We start from the raw sequence: 23453 nt of genomic DNA on the forward strand, positions 1-23453 counted from the left end.
AATTCAATGCAAACATTAATTCTGGCATGAAGGAGGTCGCGGGTTCGATACCGACGCTGACGCCTGCTGCTGCTGTATATTTGTAGTTTGCGTGTCTCTCTCCCCATGGTCACGTGTATTTTTTCTCGGGGTCCTCCGGTTTTTTCCCTCCACATTTAGAAACATGCGTTCAGACTATTGTATTTAGAATATTTTGCTGCTATAAGCGTCCAAATGATACGGCACTTTTTTGAGCCACCATTTGTGGCCAGATCGCTTCTTTTGCCTGGTAGGATGGGGATGGTTTGTTTTTATTGTATGTGTTTGGGTGATTTGTTTACCTTTCTTGTACTTTGCACTCCCTGCCGTGTTTTTGTACTGTCTGTTGTTGTAACGTTCTTACCCCGTGCCCCAACTGGACATCTGTGAAAAGAGCTGTATAGCTCATCGGATTTCTCTTGCAGTATAAATAAATATTCTGATTCTAAAATCATGTTGTAATAAAAAAATATATATCTAAACTGAAAGGTAAAGGAGTGGAAATTGCAAATGATCACTGAATGGGCACTGTATTCACAATCTATTATAAAAGCGCGGCATTCCGTTTGTCTATCAACTAAATTATAGGAGCCTTTCAGAAGGCCTGAATCCAAAAGTTATAGATGTGGGGGTAAAAAGTTGATCCAACAAATTTACAGCAATTTTCGATCCCCCCCACCCCTTAAAAAAATTTATACCTTACATGCAATAGAGTCAGTATCTACTGGGTCAGTATCTACAATAGAGTCAGTATCTACTGGGTCAGTATCTACAATAGAGTCAGTATCTACTGGGTCAGTATCTACAATAGAGTCAGTATCTACTGGGTCAGTATCTACAATAGAGTCAGTATCTACTGGGTCAGTATCTACAATAGAGTCAGTATCTACTGGGTCAGTATCTACAATAGAGTCAGTAGTATCTGCACACTTGGGTGGGGGAAAGAGGACATCAGTCGCGAAGTGTCGAGTAAGCCCTCTGCAGCAAAAGTCGGATGGCACAAAAATCCGGCCTATGGATAAACATCAGTGGGGAGGGACACGAGTGGCACGCTTGTTTCAAATATACCCTGCGTCTGTGGGGGGCGGGGTGATTCGTCGGTTACTAAATTCATAGAAACGTAGGAGTAAAACTTGTCTAAACATCTATGAATTCGAAAATTAATTACTCCTAATTTCCCTGCGTCTGTGGCAACAGTTGTCACTGCCGCCTGGTACATCATCATACACACTAGGGGGCACACCATCCTTTGAGACACATTTTTTTGACTAATGTAGCTTTGCAGTCACAAGCCTGAGAGAGACACACAACGTACGCTCGGGCACATTTACTAGACGGGATGATGTCTTGGATTGTGTAAGGCTGGGGGTGGCACTGTGGCGAGCATGTACAGCTCACAATCAGCGGGCAATGATTGTAATTCCTGGTTGAGGACGGCCAACCCATGATTCCACCCAAGGCTCAGAACAAATAGCCCACACATTTTGTAAAGCAGGCAACGAACGAAGTGGACAGGGTGCGGGGGAAGGTAAGTGGCACACCTATTGAGTGTGCAGTCAGGCGGTGAAAATGCACTCGAGGTCCATGAAGAGGGGTGAAAAATTGGACATGGGAGTGGGGAGGGAGTGGGGGGGGCCATTTCATTCCTGGCACCAGGACCTGTGCCAAAACACGCAACGCCACTTCAGAAAGTTGAAAAAAATGCGTAGCAAAGAAAGAGCTGGCGTGCCGGGTCGGAAGGAGGAAAGCAGGAGAAAGCTAGGTACCCGCTATTAAGACGTTTAACTTTACGGCGGACAAAACCAGATTGTGTTAGAATGCCTTAAGCGCTTGCGATGAGTGTGACACGTCCTCCGAGTGCTCCGGTGTACACGCAAACGCGACGTGTCGGGATGTGTGGGGTGCTCAAACGCGGCAAGTTGGGGCAAATGGGCCTTCTGCAGAGTTGTACGATGCTCGTGCGCGTTTGCGTAAATACAATATGCATGGTGCCTCGCAACAACAACCCTTGCCTCATTTCCTCTCCCCACACTTTTAGTCTCGCAAATGCTATTCCGCGGACGTTTCTACACACCAGCGGCATCTGGGATGCGCTATTTCTCGGATTGTAAATTGAGCTACGTGCAGACAAATTGCACCGTCTGCTCGTGCCGTGTCTGTCCTGTTGTGTTTAGGGCTATGGCAGTTGCATGCCTGTGTAAAGCAATGACTTAAGAGGCACGAACTGTAGAGGGCTTCTTTATGTTTCGATTTAAAGCTTTCGTGACTGCAGGGATTCATCTTCTTGGTTCTTTCGGTAAAGTCACGTAGAAGAGAAGTAATAAAATAATAAATAAAAAACATAATAAAATTATTATATTATTTTATTATGTTTTGTTTTTATTATTTTATTACTTCCCTTCTACGTGGCTTCTTTATGATTTCTCGTCGGCTTACTGCTACGACTTAATGACAGTCACAGGGTAACATATTGCGCGATGCGGTGACCGTCTTTGTTCGATGGCCAGCCACAAGTCGCTGCTGCTGCCGCGAGGATAATCGGAGTTTGCGTGATGATGGGTTATGCTCTTTAAAGGTGGGCTCTGTCGGTAAGCCGTCCCAAGCTATTTGAGTCAGATAAGTAAAATTTTTTGTGTAACTAGGTACATTTTTTTAATGTTTACCGTGACCCGCACCTTGTTTAAATCTGATGAAGACACTGAGTGCCGTTTGAGCTGGGTAAATTTACACAGACGCGTAGAACGGATTTTTTTAAACGTAATTTCTTTCGACTGCTGTTGCGAGCCTCGGCCCCTTCTCCATATAGACAGTCGATGCCTGTGAATTTTATACAGACACTGCGAGAACTTTGGTTACAAAAGAGTCGGCATTCAATCGAGCAACGTGATTACCACTTCACATTTCATCAGCTACTGTTTGACCCCCACGCCCATTTGCGTTTCGATTATGTAACATTTCCCCTTAGTACACGGGACTTTCAATTTGACTCGGTTAATGTCTAACTTGTCGACATTTTTGCCTTAGGACGGGAACAATTTTAACTCTTTCCAGTTTGACAAAGGTTGCGTCTAACTTGTCCACAATGTTGCCTCTGCAAAGGCAACCATGCTAACCATTACCCCATTTGACAAGGTTATTTTCGATCCTGTCCATACTTTGTTCCTCGTAAGGGAACCAGGCTTATTTATCTTTACTCTATGACAAGTCGTCAATTTCCTGACAGTGCTTCACCCTTGATTTGAAGCTTTCGTGACTGCAGGAATCCATACTCTTCGGTTCTTTCGGTAAAGTCACGTAGTTAGAAAATAAAATAAATCACGACGTTTCGGGCGCAACACAAGCGTCCATCATCAGGTGGGAAAGCATGGTCTGCTGCTGAGGCAGACTGTTTAAAAAATTAACCCGTAAAAACAAAGTTTTTCACTATAAATCCTTTAGATGCGTGGCGGCTAGAGTCCTCTCGTCATCTGGCTTGAGATGGCTGCCACCTATGGGTCAGATGATTGCCTGCCACCATTAAACAATTGGTAATTAAATATTTTAAAAAAAATCCTAAAAGAGTAAAGCTATGGAAAAAAATTTTCACGAAAAAAAATTGTCACGCACAACGAGTCTGTGTGCAAAATGTCAGCTCGATTGGATCACGGGAAGTGGGTTAAAAAACGACCGAAAGATTTGCACGGTCGTAAGCGTGCAAGCAATCAAGCAAGCAAGCAAGTGAACTTAATATAAAGGATTAAAAAAAAAGAAGCAGACTATGCTTTCCCACCTGATGATGGACGCGTGTGTTGCGCCCGAAACGATGTCCGGCTCTCCTGAGAAGCTAGCAAGCCACACTTTGACACCACCACCACCACCGCTACACATGTTCCGAGTGTCACGTGACCTCCTGAGGGACATCATCTCGAGTTCGCCGAGGCTTTCACCTTGATGCTGCCTGCCAGTGTTTCGTGTTAGCCGTTGTTGAGATGTCAACAACCTCGCCTGGTATACAGGAGGTCGTGGGTTCGATCCCGATCCTGACGCCTGCTGCTGTATACTTAGAGTTGGCGCGTTCTCCCCGTGGTCGTGTGGATATTTCTGCGGGTGCTCTGTTTTTCCCTCCACATTTAGAATCAACGTGCGTTTAAAGTATTTGGCTGCTATACATGTCCACGTGATAAGACACTTCGCTGAGCTATCATTTTTGGCCAGGTCGCTTGTGAAAAAGGAGCAGTGGGGCCTTACCTGGTAAGATAAATCAAGCTACCGCTCGATTTTTGGAGGCAACAAAATTGCCCTACAAGCCACCACCGGGAGAGTCCGTGACAGAGTATCAACATTTATTTTTCGTTTGAGACCTTAAAGACATCCGTGGCCCATGGGGGACCACCTGTTTTCATTCACTGGCTGTTCGCTCTGCCCGAGACTCATAAGTCCCCGACGTTTTGGAAAAAACTGCCTGAATCCCATAGACCTCTTTGGGGCCGGGCTGAACCGTGGGTCTGAAGCTGGAGGGGTTTCTGACTCTAGATTTGAAGCTTTCGTGACTGCAAGGATTCATATGCTTGGGTTTTTTCGGTAAAGTCACGTAGGTAAAAAATTTAAATTAATAAAAGTAAAATAAAAATAAAATAAAAATAACGACGTTTCGGAGGCAACACAATCTTCCGTCTTCAGGTGGAACTGTCACAGCACGCTTGCTGTATCAAGTAAATTACCGAAAAAACCCAAGAAGATGGGTTTTTGACTGAAACGCAGACGTCCTTTCGAGACTACTCGGGACAGGACACGCTGGTTTTACAGATGCTTATCCGTTTTGGTCTTCACACGTTTCGCGTTACGATATATTTTCCGCTTGGGAGGTTATTAAAAAAAATAGTTGGGGAAAACTTCATCTCTGCCTGACTGGTAGGCTCCTGAGTTTTGTGTTTTGGGAGGTGCCTGTAGCTTGCGAGAGTGGCTGTGTGTGGACCACAAGAGGGAATTATTTTAGTCCCAAGGTTGACCAACCCTCCACAGCCACCACAGGCAGACGCAGGCCATCAGAGGTGGCAGAGGCCCCGGCAGGGCTGTGAAAACGCAGGCCATGAGCGAGACACCGGGGGCTACACAAACGCCAGCAGGCAAGTCGCCCAAAGCGGGCATGCTGGGGGGGAACCACGTGGGTCGGCGAGAGAGGCAGTCAGCCGTAGAGGAACCGTCTCGGCGTGATTGGAATTATTGAGCTGTGGCAGCGGTAAATGGCTCTTTCTGTGGTCTGCTCGTGCTATGCTGCAAGATTCGTGCCATGATTGTGTTGGGGGGTTTTTTCCCCCTCCAATGGTCCCGCGACGCTTTGCCATGTCGCTCCCGTGATCGGCTGGGAGCCGTGTGAAAGTTGAGGCTCTCCGCTGAGAGTATGAGAGCTCGGGGTAAGCCTTTACACTATGGGAACCTCATTTGCCAGTAAAAAATATGATAATTGCTTTTTTACCCTTCTATCTGGCAACAAAACTGACACCTTTTTACAAGGAGTCATGTTTGCATAGACCGCAATACCTGCAGTCATAATACAAACAAAAGACGTAACTATGATAATGTGCACTGTCCTTGAAGTTGATTGGTCCACACCCGAGACAGCTTTCCATAGAGCCTAGTCTCACATGGGTTGGACTAGATGACGCCAAAAGGCGCACAACTCAAAGACAATGCACCATCAGAGTATGAGAGCTCGGGTTAAGCCTTTACACTATGGGAACATGCAGGTATTGCGGTCTATGTAAACATTACTCCTTGTAAAAAGGTGTTAGTTTTGTTGCCAGATAGAAGGATAAAAAACCAATTATCATATTTTTTACTGGCAAATGAGGTTCCCATTGTGCTCTCCGCTGACTCACTGGGGCTGCCGCTGTGTGACGGCGCTCCCAGGATTTTTCCTTGAGGCCTGTGTTTGTGGACGGGAGGGAGGCGACTGGCATCGCTGGGACGCACAGTCTGTGTGTTTTGGGTGATGGGCTCGGGACGGTTTTGATTCTCGTGTACATTGGATTTTGAACTCATCGCTGTTTGACTTTCGACGGCGCTTCGCGACCCTGCGTGCAACGACGGTCGTGTGGTTTTCCTGCGCACCGTTTTATCGTTTTGAGACGCAACGGCATTTTAGCACTTGCTAAGGGCAAGCCCTCCAGCATTTTGTCCTCAAATCCGCCCTTTCCATTCAGCCCCCCCGCCTTCTCCACCTGGCATGGGCTGGGGGTCTAAGCTGATTGTACTGGTGGGGAACGTCAGGGTTTCTAGACGAGGGATGGGTACAAAACATTGATAATTTGGTAATATGGATGTTTTTTGTTCTGATACGTGGACGTTTTGATGTTGGCCCCACCGATACCGGTGGAACATCAATGTTGTTTCACGTTTTGCACTCGAAGCGATAACGCCAGAAAAAAATGCCGGCGTATGCCAACATTTGTTTAACAGATGTAAATACAGTACTGTGGATGGGCTTCGTTTAAATGTTATCGAAAGGAGATGCAAGTTTGCTGTTGGTCGAGTGTTGACCTTTCCACAACAGCCTTGTGCTTTTTAATAATTGTATTTTTGTAAATGTATTATTGGTTATTGTCCGTAATAAATACATTTGACTTTTTACAGTTAAATTGTTTGAAAGTTAATTTAAACAAAAAACATCAAATGGGAAAACTAAATTATCATACCAATCTTGTAGTGTATATTCACGTTTTAAAATGTTTGTTCAAATGGAGTTAGCAGTGTATTGATGTTTTACTTTTGATGTCCCATGCCTATCCCAGACCAATGTTATCAAGCGGAATTTTTGTTTAATCAGCCGTCTGAGTCTCACTCACATCAAGTCGGGTTTGTTGATAAATGTTGCTCGATTACGAGATACCATTTGGTAAGAGCGTTCCACATTGTTTCACAAGCGTTTAATATTCCCAGCTGCTATCCGTCAAAAGAAGAATTAAACCATGCAGCTTAATAGCGAGCACTACACTCAACTATTTCCTGGATTAATTTTGTTTATTTTTTATACATACACACTCTCCCACAAAGAACAGGTTTGCGCGTAAATTTTGATTTAAAGTTTTCGTCAATGCAGGGATTCATATTCTTGGTGCTTTCGGTAAATTCTAGATTTGAAGCTTGACCACTTCAGCAATTGTTTATTGCTGTGGTTGTCCCACCTGATGACGGACGCTTGTGTTGCGCCCGAAACGTCGTGATTTATTATTTTATTTCTAATATGATTTCGAATATTGTATTATTTATTTTTTATTATTTATTTTCACCTACGTGACTTTACCGAAAAACCTAAGAGTATATTTCGGTAAAGTCACGTAGAAGGGAAATAATAAAGTAATACAAATATAAAATAATAAAATTCTCATAACGTTTCGACTGCAGCACACTTTTTTCAAAATTTCTTGCTGTGAATTTCACACCTGATGATGATTGCTTGTGTTGCAGTCGAAACGTTGTGAGAATTTTATTGTTTTATATTTGTATTACTTTATTATTTCCCTTCTACGTGACTTTACCGAAAGAACCAAGAATATAGGTTTGCGCGTGTTTTATGAAAATAATATAAATGCCCCATATCTGTCCTACAATGTTTGTCATAAGCAGTAACACAATCCAGTGGCAATTCTTTCACAGGCCATACTCTGCAACGACAGCTTGACGTGGATTGCCCTGAGTAGCACGCACGCTCAACCTTGTCCACAGGCCCCACGGCAGAGGTCGCAACCGGGTACCCGATACCCGTACCCTACCCGATACCTGGTGCGGCCGGGTACGGCTTCACAGAGCCCTCAGGCGCATCGTGATTACAGCGGAGTTCGGCTTGCCCGTCACAAGCTCCCGTCCGTTAATTGCCCCGACGCTGCCAAACCCCCCACCCCGACCCGGATGGCTGCTGTGGAAACTCTGGCATTGTGGTCCACACACGGCACGGGTCACAGGTGAATGATGAGTGACGGCTCACAGGTGAATCAAGTTCAAGTTCATTTATTAGGTATAGCCCTGTGAGCCATTCGGCTCTTGAATCGGGTGCAACCGCAACAAACAAAAAATGATGAGTGACGGCTCACAGGTGAATGATGAGTGAGGGGTCACAGGTGAATGATGAGTGACGGGTCACAGGTGAATGATGAGTGACGGGTCACCGGTGAATGATGAGTGACAGCTCACAGGTGAATGATGAGTGACAGGTCACAGGTGAATGATGAGTGACGGGTCACAGGTGAATGATGAGTGACGGGTCACAGGTGAATAATGAGTGACAGGTCACAGGTGAATGATGAGTGACGAGTCACAGGTGAATGATGAGTGAGGAGTCACAGGTGAATGTGTGGTGACCGAGGCATGGAAGGAACACATATGAGATGACGTTCAAATTTGAGGGCTGGAACAAGCAACGCAATAGGCTCACGGCCAGATCAGGTGTTGGGCGCCTTGATGGCATCCCAGGAGATTATGATCGGAGGGTGGCTTTGATGAACTTTCCCAAGCAGGGGGTTGAACCACGCACGGCTGTCATGTTAATTATTCTCAGCACTGGCAGCGTTGTGTTTAAATCGTTCGCGCCGAGATTGGATGATCACGACCTTGGGGTATTGTTTGTTGGCAAGAATACTGCCGAGTCTGCCAATAATCTACGTGCCAGAGGTCTCTCTCTCTATTTTTTTCTCGCCCCAGATCAGTATAACAATTAGATAATCATAGATTAGTGCCAGAATAAAACCCCCTCTATTGGACTCTCTGCTTGTTTCTCCGTTCGATGCGAGTGCCGCAGAGACGATCGCAACGTTGCGTGGAAGTTTTCCCCCAATATCGTCCCATCGCAGTGAGTTGTTATACGCGCTTACGTATTTATGAAATATAAGCGCAGCGGTTTATAATAATAATTCGTGAATATCGTTACAGGAGTAGCGTGCTGAAGACCTGAAATGTTCAGTGAAAAATTGAACTTTAAAAATCTTTTATGTCATTATACCATAAAGTTACGTGATTTTAGGAGATATTTTCTGACCATAAAACTTACGAAAATAACACTTTTAAACACAACTAAGTTACATAACCTAATAAAGGTGATTTTAAATACTGTACAGCGTGGTCCAGATGTCTAGTGACCCCCATTTAATTATCTAAAACTGTATATTGTGGTATACCACCGGGTGTATAGTGTGATGTAAGCAATATCAAATAATAATAATAAAATAGGTGTAAATTAATCGAGGGGGGTCACAAGTCATCTGGATCATCTCAGACAGTCCTTCTTGATGGTTTCCACCATGTAGATCTCAGACAGTCCTTCTTGATGGTTTCCACCATGTAGATCTCAGACAGTCCTTCTTGATGGTTTCCACCATGTAGATCTCAGACAGTCCTTCTTGATGGTTTCCACCATGTAGATCTCAGACAGTCCTTCTTGATGGTTTCCACAATGTAGATCTCGGACAGTCCTTCTTGATGGTTTCCACCATGTAGATCTCGGACAGTCCTTCTTGATGGTTTCCACAATGTAGATCTCAGACAGTCCTTCTTGATGGTTTCCACCATGTAGATCTCGGACAGTCCTTCTTGATGGTTTCCACCATGTAGATCTCAGACAGTCCTTCTTGATGGTTTCCACCATGTAGATCTCAGACAGTCCTTCTTGATGGTTTCCACCATGTAGATCTCAGACAGTCCTTCTTGATGGTTTCCACCATGTAGATCTCGGACAGTCCTTCATGATGGTTTCCACCATGTAGATCTCAGACAGTCCTTCTTGATGGTTTCCACAATGTACATCTCGGACAGTCCTTCTTGATGGTTTCCACCATGTAGATGTCAGACAGTCCTTCTTGATGGTTTCCACCATGTAGATCTCGGACAATCCTTCTTGATGGTTTCCACCATGTAGATCTCAGACAGTCCTTCTTGATGGTTTCCACAATGTAGATATTGGACAGTCCTTCTTGATGGTTTCCACCATATAGATCTAAGACAGCCCTTCTTGATGGTTTCCACCATGTAGATCTCAGACAGTCCTTCTTGATGGTGTCAACCATGTAGATCTAAGACAGTCCTTTTTGATGGTTTCCACCATGTAGATCTCAGACAGTCCATCTTGATGGTTTCCACCATGTAGATCTCAGACAGCCCTTCTTGATGGTTTCCACCATATAGATCTAAGACAGCCCTTCTTGATGGTTTCCACCATATAGATCTAAGACAGCCCTTCTTGATGGTTTCCACCATATAGATCTAAGACAGTCCTTCTTGATGGTTTCTACCATGTAGATCTCAGACAGTCCTTCTTGATGGTTTCCACCATGTAGATCTCGGACAGTCCTTCATGATGGTTTCCACCATGTAGATCTCAGACAGTCCTTCTTGATGGTTTCCACAATGTAGATCTCGGACAGTCCTTCTTGATGGTTTCCACCATGTAGATGTCAGACAGTCCTTCTTGATGGTTTCCACCATGTAGATCTCGGACAATCCTTCTTGATGGTTTCCACCATGTAGATCTCAGACAGTCCTTCTTGATGGTTTCCACAATGTAGATATTGGACAGTCCTTCTTGATGGTTTCCACCATATAGATCTAAGACAGCCCTTCTTGATGGTTTCCACCATGTAGGTCTCAGACAGTCCTTCTTGATGGTGTCAACCATGTAGATCTAAGACAGTCCTTCTTGATGGTTTCCACCATGTAGATCTCAGACAGTCCATCTTGATGGTTTCCACCATGTAGATCTCAGACAGCCCTTCTTGATGGTTTCCACCATATAGATCTAAGACAGCCCTTCTTGATGGTTTCCACCATATAGATCTAAGACAGCCCTTCTTGATGGTTTCCACCATATAGATCTCGGACAGTCCTTCTTGATGGTTTCCACCATGTAGATCTCAGACAGTCCTTCTTGATGGTTTCCACCATGTAGATCTCGGACAGTCGGCCCCGATGTTGTCCACCTGCAGTCGTCCTTCAGGCCCCGACCACAGGCCTCGCTCCGCCTTATATCCCCACTTGGCTATGCCCCGGTAACTTCCAGCACTTTCCCCCTGGCAGATTCTTCCAGCAGACTTCACCGTTTTCCACTTCCCTTCTCGAACCTTCCCTCGTTCAGTACCCTGCACCTGCTTCCACCCACTTCCACTGACCCCACTACAACCCTTGTCATGTACAGTTCCCTACACATGCTCTGATAATAATACATGGCATTGTCTTTGAAACGTATTGGCTTACACCAGAGACAGCCTTCTATATGGCCATGAAGGCCATAGATAATTCTATGAACAGGCTTATCCAAAATTTAGACGGGTAAAAATGAGGCAATATCGATGGGTTGCAAGCCAACATATTTTCTGGAACAGCGTTGTGGACTTTGTTCCGCCCTAGAAAAATATGTAAGCCCTGCAACAGCGTGCGATGATGTTTGTGGATTTCACAGTTCCGGCAACTAAAAGCGCCACTTGTCACACGCGCTCTCGCATCCGCACGATGGCCTTCCGTCTGTTCGAGCGAACCGAGCATGCCGAGGCCTACAACCTCTACCATCCCGGGGTGCCGGACGCCGCTTTCAGAGCTATCATGGACTACGTGCGTGCCAAGGTGTGGGGTTTTAAAACCTGTGCGGTAAAAAAAAACACACACAACAACAACACACGAACGGGCTTTGCCGTGATATATAACCATGGTATCTCCTCCGTACGATATAAAATCCCACGGGCGATCGTTGTTATCGTCCGTTTTGTTCGTTGTAGCTATATACCGTGATTGACGTGGATGTTTTGTCTTTACGTGTTTTTGCGTTTTTATTTTCCTGACCAAGTTATGTACGAAAAGTCGAAAATTTAAAGTTCCATTAAAAAAGTTTGACATTCGTGAGCATACTGTAGTTGATAGACTCATTTAATCATTTGATGTGTCACTCATGGCATGCGCGGTTTAAGCAGGGTGCGATTTGATGGGGGAAGGGGGGGGGAGTTAATGCTGCGTGCAATGCCAATGAAGTAATTTGCAGCAACATTTTCAGCATTGGGGTGTTTGGACAAGCCCAATTATACACTGTATGGGTTTTTGGTTTTGTGTTTAGCTATGGGAGGGAACCGGACAAACCGGTGGAAACTTTTGTGGAGCAGGGGTGGGGGCACACAAACTCCACACAGAGAGGAGATCGAGTTGGGAATCAAACCCAGGCTAATTCTTACTGTGAGGCACGAATGATAAAACCACCGTGCCACCACGGAGATGTGAACTCCCTCGCCTGGTATAGAGGAGTGCGTGGGTTCGATCCCGACCCTGATGTCTGCTGCTGTATATTTGAAGTTTGCGTGTCTCTCTCATCATCATCATCACGGTGGCTATGAGACGTTCACTACCTCGCCTGGTATAGAGGAGGTCGTGGGTTCGATCCCGACCCTGATGCCTGCTGCTGTATATTTGGAGTTTCTCTCTCTCTCCCGGTGGTCACGTGGATTTTTCTCCAGGTCCTCCAGTTTTTCCCTCCACATTTTAGAAACGTGAGTTTAGAGTATTTGGCTGCTATAAATTTCCACACGATAAGCCACTTTGTTGAGCTATCAAGAGTTGCCAGGTCGCTTCTGAAAAAGATCTACATAGTTCAGTGGGACTAACCTGGTAAAATGAAAATAAAAGTTTAGTTTTAGCTGTCCCATTGGACAAACAAGCAGAGTGCGGTGGGTTTTTTTGGCACGCGGATTTTTATTCTGCCAATAATATACAAAGAGGTTTCATATTTGTATTTTATTGTGATAATCTGAAAGTAGAAAAAACACTCGGGAATGTTAGATTATTGGCGGAATATGATTAACATTATTTCTGCATCGAGAGTGTACACGCCCCGTGCTTACGCATGAGCAAGAAAACACAAAGGCACGTGTGTGAACACGTGCCGAGCGACAGACGCATTGCTTCCAATAAACATGCGGTTGTCATCATGCTCGCTCGCACTTACAATCACAGACATGTTCTGTCAGTTCCCATGCCGAGCCACAACTCCGCCACGGAGGGCCCTGTGTGTACAGCCGTCCCCTGTGGGATGGCCTCCGTCGTGATTTAATGAACGCAGTCGTCTGGTGGCACGGGTGGTAACTCGGCGCTGAAGTTTGCATCAGCGGCGAGGTGGACTCTGAACCCTGACCCGGGCAACCCCCCGAGGTCGACGGTGTGTAAACGTCGGCATTAGGGAGACAAAGGCGGCCCGGGTGTGGTGCTGCCCATACCGCCCCTTCATGTGCTCTTCCGGCCTTAATAGGTGCTCTCTAACAACACTTGTCACAGCTATGCTGGGAATGTGTTGCGTGTGTGTGTGTCCATGTGTTTTGTGTTGGCGGAGTGGGGAGTGGTGGCGCAGCGGTGAGCGCGCTGCGCTATGAACCCGGCGACCCGAGATCGATTTCGGTTCACGGCCAACACCGGTGAACTGCTCCTCGGCCTCCCCTAGGTCGACTCGGCCTCAAATGAGTACCTGGTGCTGTGTGTAGGCGGTGCCACTGGGAAGACAACGCCGGTCGGGCGTGGTGCTGGCCACCCACCTCAACGTGTATTGTTCCGGCCTTCATAGGTGCTACTCGCCAACAGCACTTTCCCCAAAAGTCTGTTGAGGCTATATACGGGGGGAATCTTTGTCTTTGTTGTTCATGTGTAGGATTTTGATTTGTGTCTAACATCGGTGGCAGACGATATCGCAACCGGTCCTTCACCCTCCCCCCTTCACCCACCCGTAATAACCAAATTGGTGAAGTATGATGATGATGATGATGATGATAAAAAAACCTTCGTGCTCGATATGACAGAGGGGGGAGGTCTTCGTCCATGGGAGGGGGGGGGTATTGAAATTGGTTGGAATTTAAACACCAGCCCAGTAAACGTACAACTTCGTGGCCAACCTTGACTCAACGTTTGTGCATTTGCAGTACGAGAAAACTTTACTTTTTTAATTGTATTTACTTGGAATAACCCTGTGAGCCATTCGGCTCTTGATTCGGGTGCAACCGCAACAAACAATAACATTACAAGACACATTTAAAATTTACTGTACGCAAATTGAAACATCCCCTACAAAAACAATAAAATCATCCAGAAAAAAACGCACCGTTTGTTTATGCTGCGTACTAAACTGTGCAAAAAAAATCCAATTTTGATGTTAAAACTGATGATGATAGAGCAAAGCGTTAATGGATATAACCTGAGAGTCTGAACTTGACTAAGCCACGAGTGTGCTTCATTGTTTTCGTTTCGCCGAATGATATTTGTGATATTGTTGAGCGTTTCCGAGCGGCAGGAAACGCTGCCTCCTATTTCGCGTTCAATGTCACGTGAGTTCCTATGATCACATTGCTTACATTGCTTTTATGGCTTTATTTTGGTGAATTCTAAAAGTTTTTTTGGTTTGGCCATGTTTGTTTGTTGTAGTACGGAGTTTAACTGATGGCCTTAATCTAAGTTTTCTTGTGGTTGTTGTTGTTGTTGTTTGACTTGCATCCCACTGGGATTTTTGCACACAGCTTTGCTGTTTTTCCCTGGATTTTTCTGTTTGCACATAATCACTTTAAGATGTTTTCTTGTTCATGTTTTAGTTTTTTGTTTGTTGCGGTTGCACCCGATTCAAGAGCCGAATGGCTCACAGGGCTATACCTAATAAATGAACTTGAAACTGAGTGTCTCCATCACGGGAGCCTCCCTTGCCACTATCAAAATATGAGAAATAGGTTTCACCATTTCTGGCAATACAACAGGATGTGTTAAGATGTTCAAACACCAAACTGAAAACCTTTTGCAAGGAATCATGTCTGCAATCTGCATTAACCACGCGTACTTTGTGGTGAAAATGCAAACAAAAATACACATGCTCTGATAGTATATGATGATGCATTGTCTTTGCTCTCATTGGTCCACGCCAGAGACAGCTTGTTTGAGACGAGGCTCTAAAGAAAGCTGTCTCTGGTGTGGACCACTTCGTTTCAAAGACAAAGCATCATATCCTATCAGAGCATGTTTTTGTTTGTTTGCAATTTCACCACAAGTACGTGTGGTGACTGCAGACTTCAGACATGATTCCTTTGCAAAAGGGTTCAGTTTGGTGTTTTAACATCTCAACGACTCCTGGTTCATTGCCAGAAAGGGTGAAACCTCTTCTCATAGCGCTCGAATGTCACCGCACATCGGCCCGGTTGACTGGAGCTGATGTCGCAGTGTGCCGATTTGCTGAAGCATATCCTGGCGTGGAACAAGAATCCTTGCAGCACCCCCCCGCCCCCCCCCCCCCCAGTCTTCAGCTGAGAGAACCCTTCGCTCCACGTCAGCATTCATCAGAGGCGTGGCGAGGCCGCAAAACGGGGGCTTGACGCCGTTCGCCGCTGCCGCTTTGGGACAACTTCTCCGACACTTCCACCCAGAGCTGCTCTGCGCAATTTCTGTCACCTGTGCTCGTGCCTCGCAACACATCCGGCGGCGTAAGCATCGCACCACATCTGGAAATCGACGGGCCGATGGGCCACCGCGTCTCCTTCACGGGTGGAGGAAAGGCCACAAGTGGTGCAATATGTGTGGCCATGCAACCCAAGTTATGGAACAAATGTCGTGAACCGATCTCAGTCTGCGCTCCTTCAAAGGAGGAGGAGGTGCAGCAGGACAAACCAGCAAAACTCCACGAACTCTATCCCTGAAGCCCTCTCTCGTCGTGCCCAGCAGACCTTGACGTTGGATTTCAAGCCCGCGACATATTGCCATGCGCAACAATCTGTCCTCTTCCACCCACTGGAAGTTGATTCTTATCCATACCGTGCATTCAGGTCGCCTTCAAAAATGTTCACGACGGAGATGGTTGCGCTGGTTGAGGCTTTCCCGGGGGGGTTGGGGAAATAATTAACCGACTGAATGCTGACAGATTTTCACAAATATTTATTGGCTACATGTCACGACTGTTCTTGGTTTGGCGGCAGCCTCGGGAGGCAAAGTCTCGGCAACGAGTGTTCACGTTGACTCCAACAGTGTTGTCGATCAAAATACAGGTTTTTTTTTTGGGTAAGATCGCGTAAATATTTACGGGATCTACCCCCCCCCCTCCCCCAAATCCTGTATTATGAAATGAATGAGATTGGTCGCGAAAGCCTACGTGATAAAACTGAGTGTTGGCGATCTTTGCTTTTCCAAAACAAACTGAATGCTAACATTAACAGCGCACTGTGGAAAGCGACTGGCTGGGTCACGCAACCAAACGTAAAGGAAAGAACCAAGAATATAAACGCAAAGGAGTTTACCATCAGATGGAGGGGAGGGGATGCTTTCTGACAACAACACTCTTGAAACAAAATAATAATAAAATAAAATAAATGAAAATAACTAAATTTATTATTATTTTCGTTTTATTACTATTATTATTTTTTTACCTACGTGACTTTACCGAAAAAAACCTAAGAGTATGAATTATTGCAGTCACGAAAGCCTCAAATCTAGAACTCTTGAAACAAAACAAAAAAAAGTCCCGGGGAAAGACTGAATGGAGGTCCAGCCAGTTTTTAAAGGCATTGGAAGAGGGCTGTTGATTCTAGCAAATTATTGCAGAACTGGTGTTACAAACGTCAACTGCGGTTTATTGACAAGTTCGAGACGTACATCCGATACGCGACTTTCGCATCGCAACATCGGTGTGTGTCCTTGCTCTGTTGTTAACGCAACTTTGACTCGTGCCACCGATCCAGTAGGTGCACGAGCGTGAATGGAGCGTCATCTGGCGGCTGGTGGCTTGAACGGGCTTCGGGAGCGTGTCGACCGTAGTTTGACTCGTGTGTGTACATCTTTGCGTATTCACGGCGTCTCGGGAGCTCTGAGTAAACCAGCTGTGGGAACGCGAGAGTTGCCACCGTAGATTGTGCGTGGTGGGAGAAGCGTTTCGACGGCCTTACGGCACAACTGCTGGATGTACGGGTGACTTTTTTGGTCGAGATGTCCGATGGATTTTTTTTCCTTCCCGAACCCATAAAACGACTGCATCCCGTCAGTCTCAAATCCACCGGCTGAAATCCAGCCACTGTCAAGGAACCGAATCGGCGCTTCTACCGATTCGCGTTTCAAACTTGACTCATCCCAAACAAAATGTAGACGCAAATCTTGTTGTTTTTTTGTAGCAGGAGCTGAAACAACGCACCGCAATGCAAAGCCGTTTCACCACAGTCACCCTGCGGTGAAACGGCTTTGCAAAAGGTTTCAGTTTGGTGTTTTAACATCTTAACACAGCTGTTTTATTGCCAAAAAGGGTAACACACGGGCCGCCTGTGATTGTCCGCAGATTTTAAAGGCTGCGGAATGTATTGTGTCGTCTTCGGTCTTTCTCCCTATGCCTGGCCCCTGGTACTCAACGCCTGATGGAGCTGAAAGACCTGTTCATCACCATTTGCGGCGTGACAAATGACATTGATTTTCACGGTAAATGTCAATAACACTCATTTTCTGAGTTTCAGATTCATGACCACAATTCAAACTTCTTGGTTCTTTCGGTAAAGTCACGTAGAAGGAAAATAATAAAATAATAAAAGTAAAACATAATAAAATACAATTCTGACGACGTTTCGGCCACAACGCAAGCAGCCGTCCTCCGGTGAAGAACAGGTCTGTCGGAAAGACAGCGTCTGAATGAACACCACCAAACTTGGCAGCGTATATTTAAGCTGGGTTAGAGGAGGAAGGGCGCCTTGACAAAGGACTTTGCATATCAACAGAGGAATTTAGCATATTTATGGAAAATGCAGATATGGGATTAGTCATTACTTGTGGAATGTGTAGGAGGTGGGGGGGTTCTCAAAGTCATATTATGCTCGTGTATTATGTAGGATTAGCAGTAATCCCTGCAGTCACGAAAGCTTTAAATCGACAATTCAAACTGTTCGGAAAAAGTAAATGGGCTTGGGCAGGCCACGTCCCCTAAAAGGGACCATGGCCAGTGGTCAATGATGACGACGATGAAAATAACAACAGGAGTGGCTGCCAAGGGATGGAACAATCACCCCCATTCTAGATGTGAAGCTTTCGTGACTGCAAGGATTCATATTCTTAGGTTTTTTCGGTAAAGTCACGTAGGTATCTCTTGTAATCTCTCATTTACTTGATACAACTGTCGTGGCTGTGACGGTTCCACCTGAAGACGGAAGCTTGTGTTGCCTCCGAAACGTCGTGATTTTTATTTTATTTTACTTTTATTAATTTTAATTTTTTACCTACGTGACTTTACCGAATCACCCCCATATCTCATCCCCCCCCGCCCCCCTCACCTTTGTGTCCGCCACTGATGGCGAACCGGGGACTTGCTGGGCACTCCGCAGACCGGCGGCGTGCCGAGTCTTGCCGTGGACGTGGGCTGTGGCAGCGGGCAGTGCACCCAGCTGCTGTCGACTTGCTGCACGCGCGTGGTCGGGGTGGACGTGAGCGAAGCCATGATCCGCGAGGCGACTCGAGTCAACAGCACGGGGAACATCGCCTTCACGTAAGGGGCGGCGTGCCACGGCGGCGAATCTTTGACCTCGCCGACCCTTAAGAGGGAACTTTGAGCTTTTGGCCCTGCGCCTCCTGAATATCTCGGAGCAATGAATTTCAACATGTCGAAATCTGTCATCCAGGCTGCTGAAATCTGAATCGGCGGGGCCCCCTCTCTCTCGTCCGCAGCTTTTTTTCCAAATCGGTTTCTGGGATTACGCCTTGCACGCGTGGCTCAAGATGCAATCGCCGAGTCGCTGATGAATAACGCGTACCCTCCCCTCGCCTGTAGCAACGGTGTGCGTGTAGAAGAGGCTTCGCTAACAGGTTGGCAATCGCGCCTCCAAATACGTGATGTGCAGCGGCAAAGATACGGTACGAAAATCTCGCTTGGCGCCATCCCTGGGCCGAAACACGCGACCAAGCGCAAAATATTTTATGCGCTCGATGTTATGCCAGGTACGCCCGCATTGGCTACAAACGCAGCAATCCATCCAGCACCTGCACACGAGCTGATGTCGCTCCATCTACTTGGTGGACGTGCTCTGAGACCCCCCCCCCCCACCAGCTGCCACTTTTATTATTAATTGACCACCCACCATTATCCCTCCTGTCAGTGCGTCCTTGCCCAAGCCCACTTACTTTTCTGAACAGTACGGAATGTGCCATTGATCAGCTCATGTTCTCCAATTCGCGTGTCGCTCCGTCTCTCAATGTCATCCCAAGCATGCATCTTGCCATGCAGCCATCCCACCCTTTTTAAATCCTTTATATTAAGTTCACTTGCTTGCTTGCGCGCTTACGACCGTGCAAATCTTTCGGTCGTTTTTAACCCACTTCCCGTGATCCAATCGAGCTGACATTTTGCACACAGACTCGTTGTGCGTGACAATTAATTTTCGTGAAATTTTTTTTTCATAACTTTACACTTTTTACGAATTTTTTTTTATATTTAATTACCAATTGCTTAATGGTGGCAGGCAATCATCTGACCCATAGGTGGCAGCCATCTCAAGCCAGAGGACGAGAGGACTCTAGCCGCCACGCATATAAAGGATTTATAGTGAAAAACTTTGTTTTTACGGGTTATTTTTTTTTAGCAACGTGCCCCGCGTGAGCCCACTTCTTAAGAGGACGAAATTACATCTCCTAACGTTTTTTTGTTCGGTTGCATTTGCGGTCGCCCAGTAAGCCACACATCGTCCCGGTTTATATTTTTTTTATAATCCTAATTTGCCAATCTAGGCCTGCTGCTGTGCGTTGACTTTGGTTTGAAGGGTCGGCACGGCGGAGAAGCTCCCCTTCTTGGATGGCTCCGTGGGCCTCCTGTGCGCGACGTCGGCTGCCAACGTCTTCAATTTGCCCGACTTCGTGCGAGAGGCGGCGCGGGTCCTGCAGCCGGGCGGCTGCCTCGCCATCTACGCCATGCTCTACCCAATGCGGCTCAAGTACGGTGGCGTCTCAAGCGAGCTGACCGCCATCCTCCATGAGGTATCCCAACAACAACAACAACAAAAGCCGCTCGCTGGCAGCTCGTCGTTGTGGGCCGGTCGTGGCCCAAGCCGCCCCACGAGTGGAAATGAGCAAGAGAAAGAAGCAAAGAACCACAAACTAAATAAATACCTGAATGCTTATCCGCTCATTATGAAGATTATCAACTGCATACATCGCCCTTCACATGGAACTTGGACAAAACTTGTTACCCTTAGAGACGGAAAGGTTAGAGAACGTTCGCGGGCTTGCGGTGATGCGATGTGGCCTAACCGGCAAAGCATTTACCGTTGAATGCAGAGGTCCACGTTTCAACCCCGGCAGAAATACCCATTTTATTACTGGAAGTGCAATTAACTGTAATAATACGTGCCATCTGCTTCGCCAGTGAGGACAAAGATCCTTGATGTCATACGCATTCTGCGCTGATACCGGGGTCCAAATTTGCGGCGAAATTGTCTAAAATTACCAGCAAAATTACCCAATTGGGATTATAAATAGCAATCGTCGTCCTCCTACTGGCGGACTTCAAGCCCAATTTGCAGACGAGGTGCCGAGTTCACCCTGTGCCCACGGACACGGCTGTCACTGAGGGTGGGGAGGGGGGCAGTGACCCATGAGATGGGGATGTGTAAAGAGGGCATTATATCAAAAGCAATGAATGATTATCATTCAAAGACCTCCCATGTTGACCGTTAAGAAAATAAAATACAAAGTGGCCTCGGGCAGGACACGTCGCCGGAAAGGGGAACGGTGGCCGATGGTCAAAGGCTCAACGACAAAGTGGGGAGAGCTCGGGGAGGATGTCGACCGCCGAGGAAGAAACCACGAATTCGGCTGCCGTGCGTGCTGCCAGGTGATTTGATACATCGCAGAACCTTGAGAGATGGGGGAAGGCTTGTGGTGGGGGAGGGGGGGCGGCCTTCAATCAACAGTCAATTGATCGTGGGGCCCGATTTGATGGCGATTGTAAGTCGGGCCATATTTCCCGACGCATCCACGGCGTGTGTTTGCAGATGCTGGAGGAGCTCCGTCCGTACGAGCACGAGAGGATGAGTCACCTGCGGAACGGCTACGCTGACATCTACACGGGCATCACCTTCGCTGACAAGGAGCGGTGAGAATTCATCACCGTCCAGCGTGACAGGGCCTTTGCTCTTTCGCCTATTTAAAAATAATCTTTAGCCGGCGTTGAAAACAGGGGATATTAGTTAAGTGAATAAAACAATATAATAATTTGGGCCTCTAAATTTTGATTTAAAGGTTTCCTTGACTGCAGGAATTCATATTCTTGGTTCTTTCGGTAAAGTCACGTAGAAGGGAAATAATAAAATAATAAAAATATAAAACAATAAAAATTCTCACGACGTTTCGACTGCAACACAAGCAATCATCATCAGGTGTGAAATCAACACCTGATGACGATTGCTTGCGTTGTGAAATTTTTTGAAAATAACCACCCCCACACATCTTCCTAAAGGCCGTCAACGCCACCTGCAGCAAGCCACGGTCAACATGTTCCCTTATCTATCGGGAACACAATACAAAGTTGCAAACTGTCAAATGTTTGACCATTTGAAGGTGTCAAATGTCGAGATACAAATATCCAGGTACACTAAGGGGTACTGCTGGTCACGTAACATGGTTACATTGAGAATCCATAATATGGGTGTTTTTGAGTTAGATCGCATAAATATGAATGTTGTTAAACCCGCCACCACCCCACACAGCCAATAAGTAAGGTTTGTCACGTAAACAGAACGTGGCCAATTCGTTACTAGTACAGCACACCGGTGTGTTGGAGAGCAACGCCACAACATTTACAATCGGAGTACGACGTTTCGCCAGTAATTGTAACTAGCTTCATCAGGCGACAGCCAGATTTGCGGAGAAATCTTCCTGTTTCGTTCCTTAAATAGAGGCGTGGATGTGGTGACGTCACTTGAGCAGTTCTTGGGCGAAGTGGGGGGGGATTAATTAATGTAAATGACAGTGGGGATGCTTTGCCGGTTGGGTTATTTACATGGCAATCAACGTACATTTTGCATGCGCATTATCCAAGCCCAGTGTTCTTGTACCGCCTGTCGATTGGGAATGTCACAAAACATGGCTGTTTTGGAGGGGGGGGGGGGTAAATCCTGTAATGGTAAATGCCATGTTGTCATTTTCTGTGTCGCTGGTAGGCACGTGAATGGCAGCCACAGCTATACTGGATGTGGTGTGCCGGGTGTGGACACATTTTCCAGGTTTCGGACAGAACCGGCTTAAAAATAGGGTCCGGTTGTCTTTCGAGGAGGAGATGGCTCCTCGCTGGTGGTGTTTTTGTTCTGCTCTCGGCTCTCAGGAAGGAGGGCATTGAGCTGTCCGTACAGGTGACACTGCAAGATCTGCTGAGGTTCATCGGCTGCTTTTCCGAATACCAGGCGCTGCGCAAAGAGGACCCTCAACGCGGGGACACCTTCATGCAGTCTCTAGAGCAGAGGTTCGTGTGTGTGTGTGGTCACATTCGTAAGTGGTTGAAATTCACAATGTCGAGCATGTGCTACATGTAAAATTTATTTTTTTTATGTACGGCAGTCGAACGAGTCCCCAGTTGGCCTGTGGCCACATCTGCGGCACGAATGGTTCGCTGCTGCCTTGCTGGACGCATTTGATTCTATGCTTCTACAAGCTTACGACTCATCTTCTTCACGAGTCAATATCAATTATATTTTTTGTAAAACAATTGTTTCATTACTTAACTTTTTCATTAACCTTACGACTGCTTCGTCTTCTCTTATGTCGGCTCAGACTTACCTTTTTAGGACCCGCCCCTACTTTAGGCCCCACCCCACTTTGTTTAGGCCCTTGGGTGGTGGTGGGTTGGGTGGTGGTGGGGGTCGGTTGGGTGGTGGTGGGGGAGGGTTGTGTGGTGGTGGGAGCGGGTTGGGTGGTGGTGGGGGCGGGTTGTGTGGTGGTGGGGGCGGGTTGGGTGGTGGTGGGGGCGGGTTGTGGATGAAGGGGGCGTGTCCCTGGCTCAGCTACCTGAAGATGACAATTTGGTAAAATCAGGACAGAACTTGAACCTCAGGATATGCTATTTCTACTTCTTCTCCCATTGATTTTTTAAAATAACTATAACATCGTCTCAATGCTGCAGTGGGATTCTCTCACAGAGCCCAATATGGTGCTGCTGCTATCATGTGCCTGCCATAGTGGTGGTGCCTGTTGTACCGTAGTAGTTGTCATCGTACTTTTTGAATGTCAGTGTTGCGTCCTGAGAGTTCGACGGATGGTGCGGTGTGCTTCAGGTTGCAGGAGGCGATGGGCAGAACAGCTCCCGACACCGAACTGGAGTTGAATGCTGACACGGCAGTGCTGCTGGCTTGCAAAACCCCGACAGCTTAAATTATACCCGTCCCCGAAAAAGTAATGAAACAACTTGATACAGCTGTCGTGGCTGTGACGGTTCCACCTGAAGACGGAAGCTTGTGTTGCCT

The 23453-nt window shown here is 46.6% G+C and overlaps 1 protein-coding gene across 1 annotated transcript; it reads left to right on the plus strand.

Annotated features, from left to right (window-relative positions):
- Positions 1 to 1723: 1723 nt before the first annotated feature.
- Positions 1724 to 23445, plus strand: LOC144945430 (putative methyltransferase DDB_G0268948). The gene is made up of 7 exons (XM_078873946.1): positions 1724 to 1780; positions 11441 to 11601; positions 18333 to 18493; positions 19761 to 19974; positions 20991 to 21091; positions 22319 to 22456; positions 23265 to 23445. Exons 2-7 carry the CDS (start codon positions 11491 to 11493, stop codon positions 23359 to 23361), a joined length of 822 nt encoding a protein of 273 aa, XP_078730072.1. The 5' UTR covers positions 1724 to 1780; positions 11441 to 11490; the 3' UTR covers positions 23362 to 23445.
- The last annotated feature ends 8 nt before the right edge of the window (positions 23446 to 23453 follow it).

This window comes from Lampetra fluviatilis, chromosome 37 (assembly GCF_964198595.1).
Source record: "Lampetra fluviatilis chromosome 37, kcLamFluv1.1, whole genome shotgun sequence".
NCBI classification, from domain to species: domain Eukaryota; kingdom Metazoa; phylum Chordata; class Hyperoartia; order Petromyzontiformes; family Petromyzontidae; genus Lampetra; species Lampetra fluviatilis.

Bases quoted from the DNA above. Each gene is read 5' to 3' on its own strand.
- LOC144945430 (XM_078873946.1), top strand. From the start codon at position 11,491: ATGGCCTTCCGTCTGTTCGAGCGAACCGAGCATGCCGAGGCCTACAAC. The intron at 11,602-18,332 runs GTGTGGGGTTTT...GGCACTCCGCAG, and splicing joins TGGACTACGTGCGTGCCAAG to ACCGGCGGCGTGCCGAGTCT. The intron at 19,975-20,990 runs GTATCCCAACAA...GTGTGTTTGCAG, and splicing joins TGACCGCCATCCTCCATGAG to ATGCTGGAGGAGCTCCGTCC.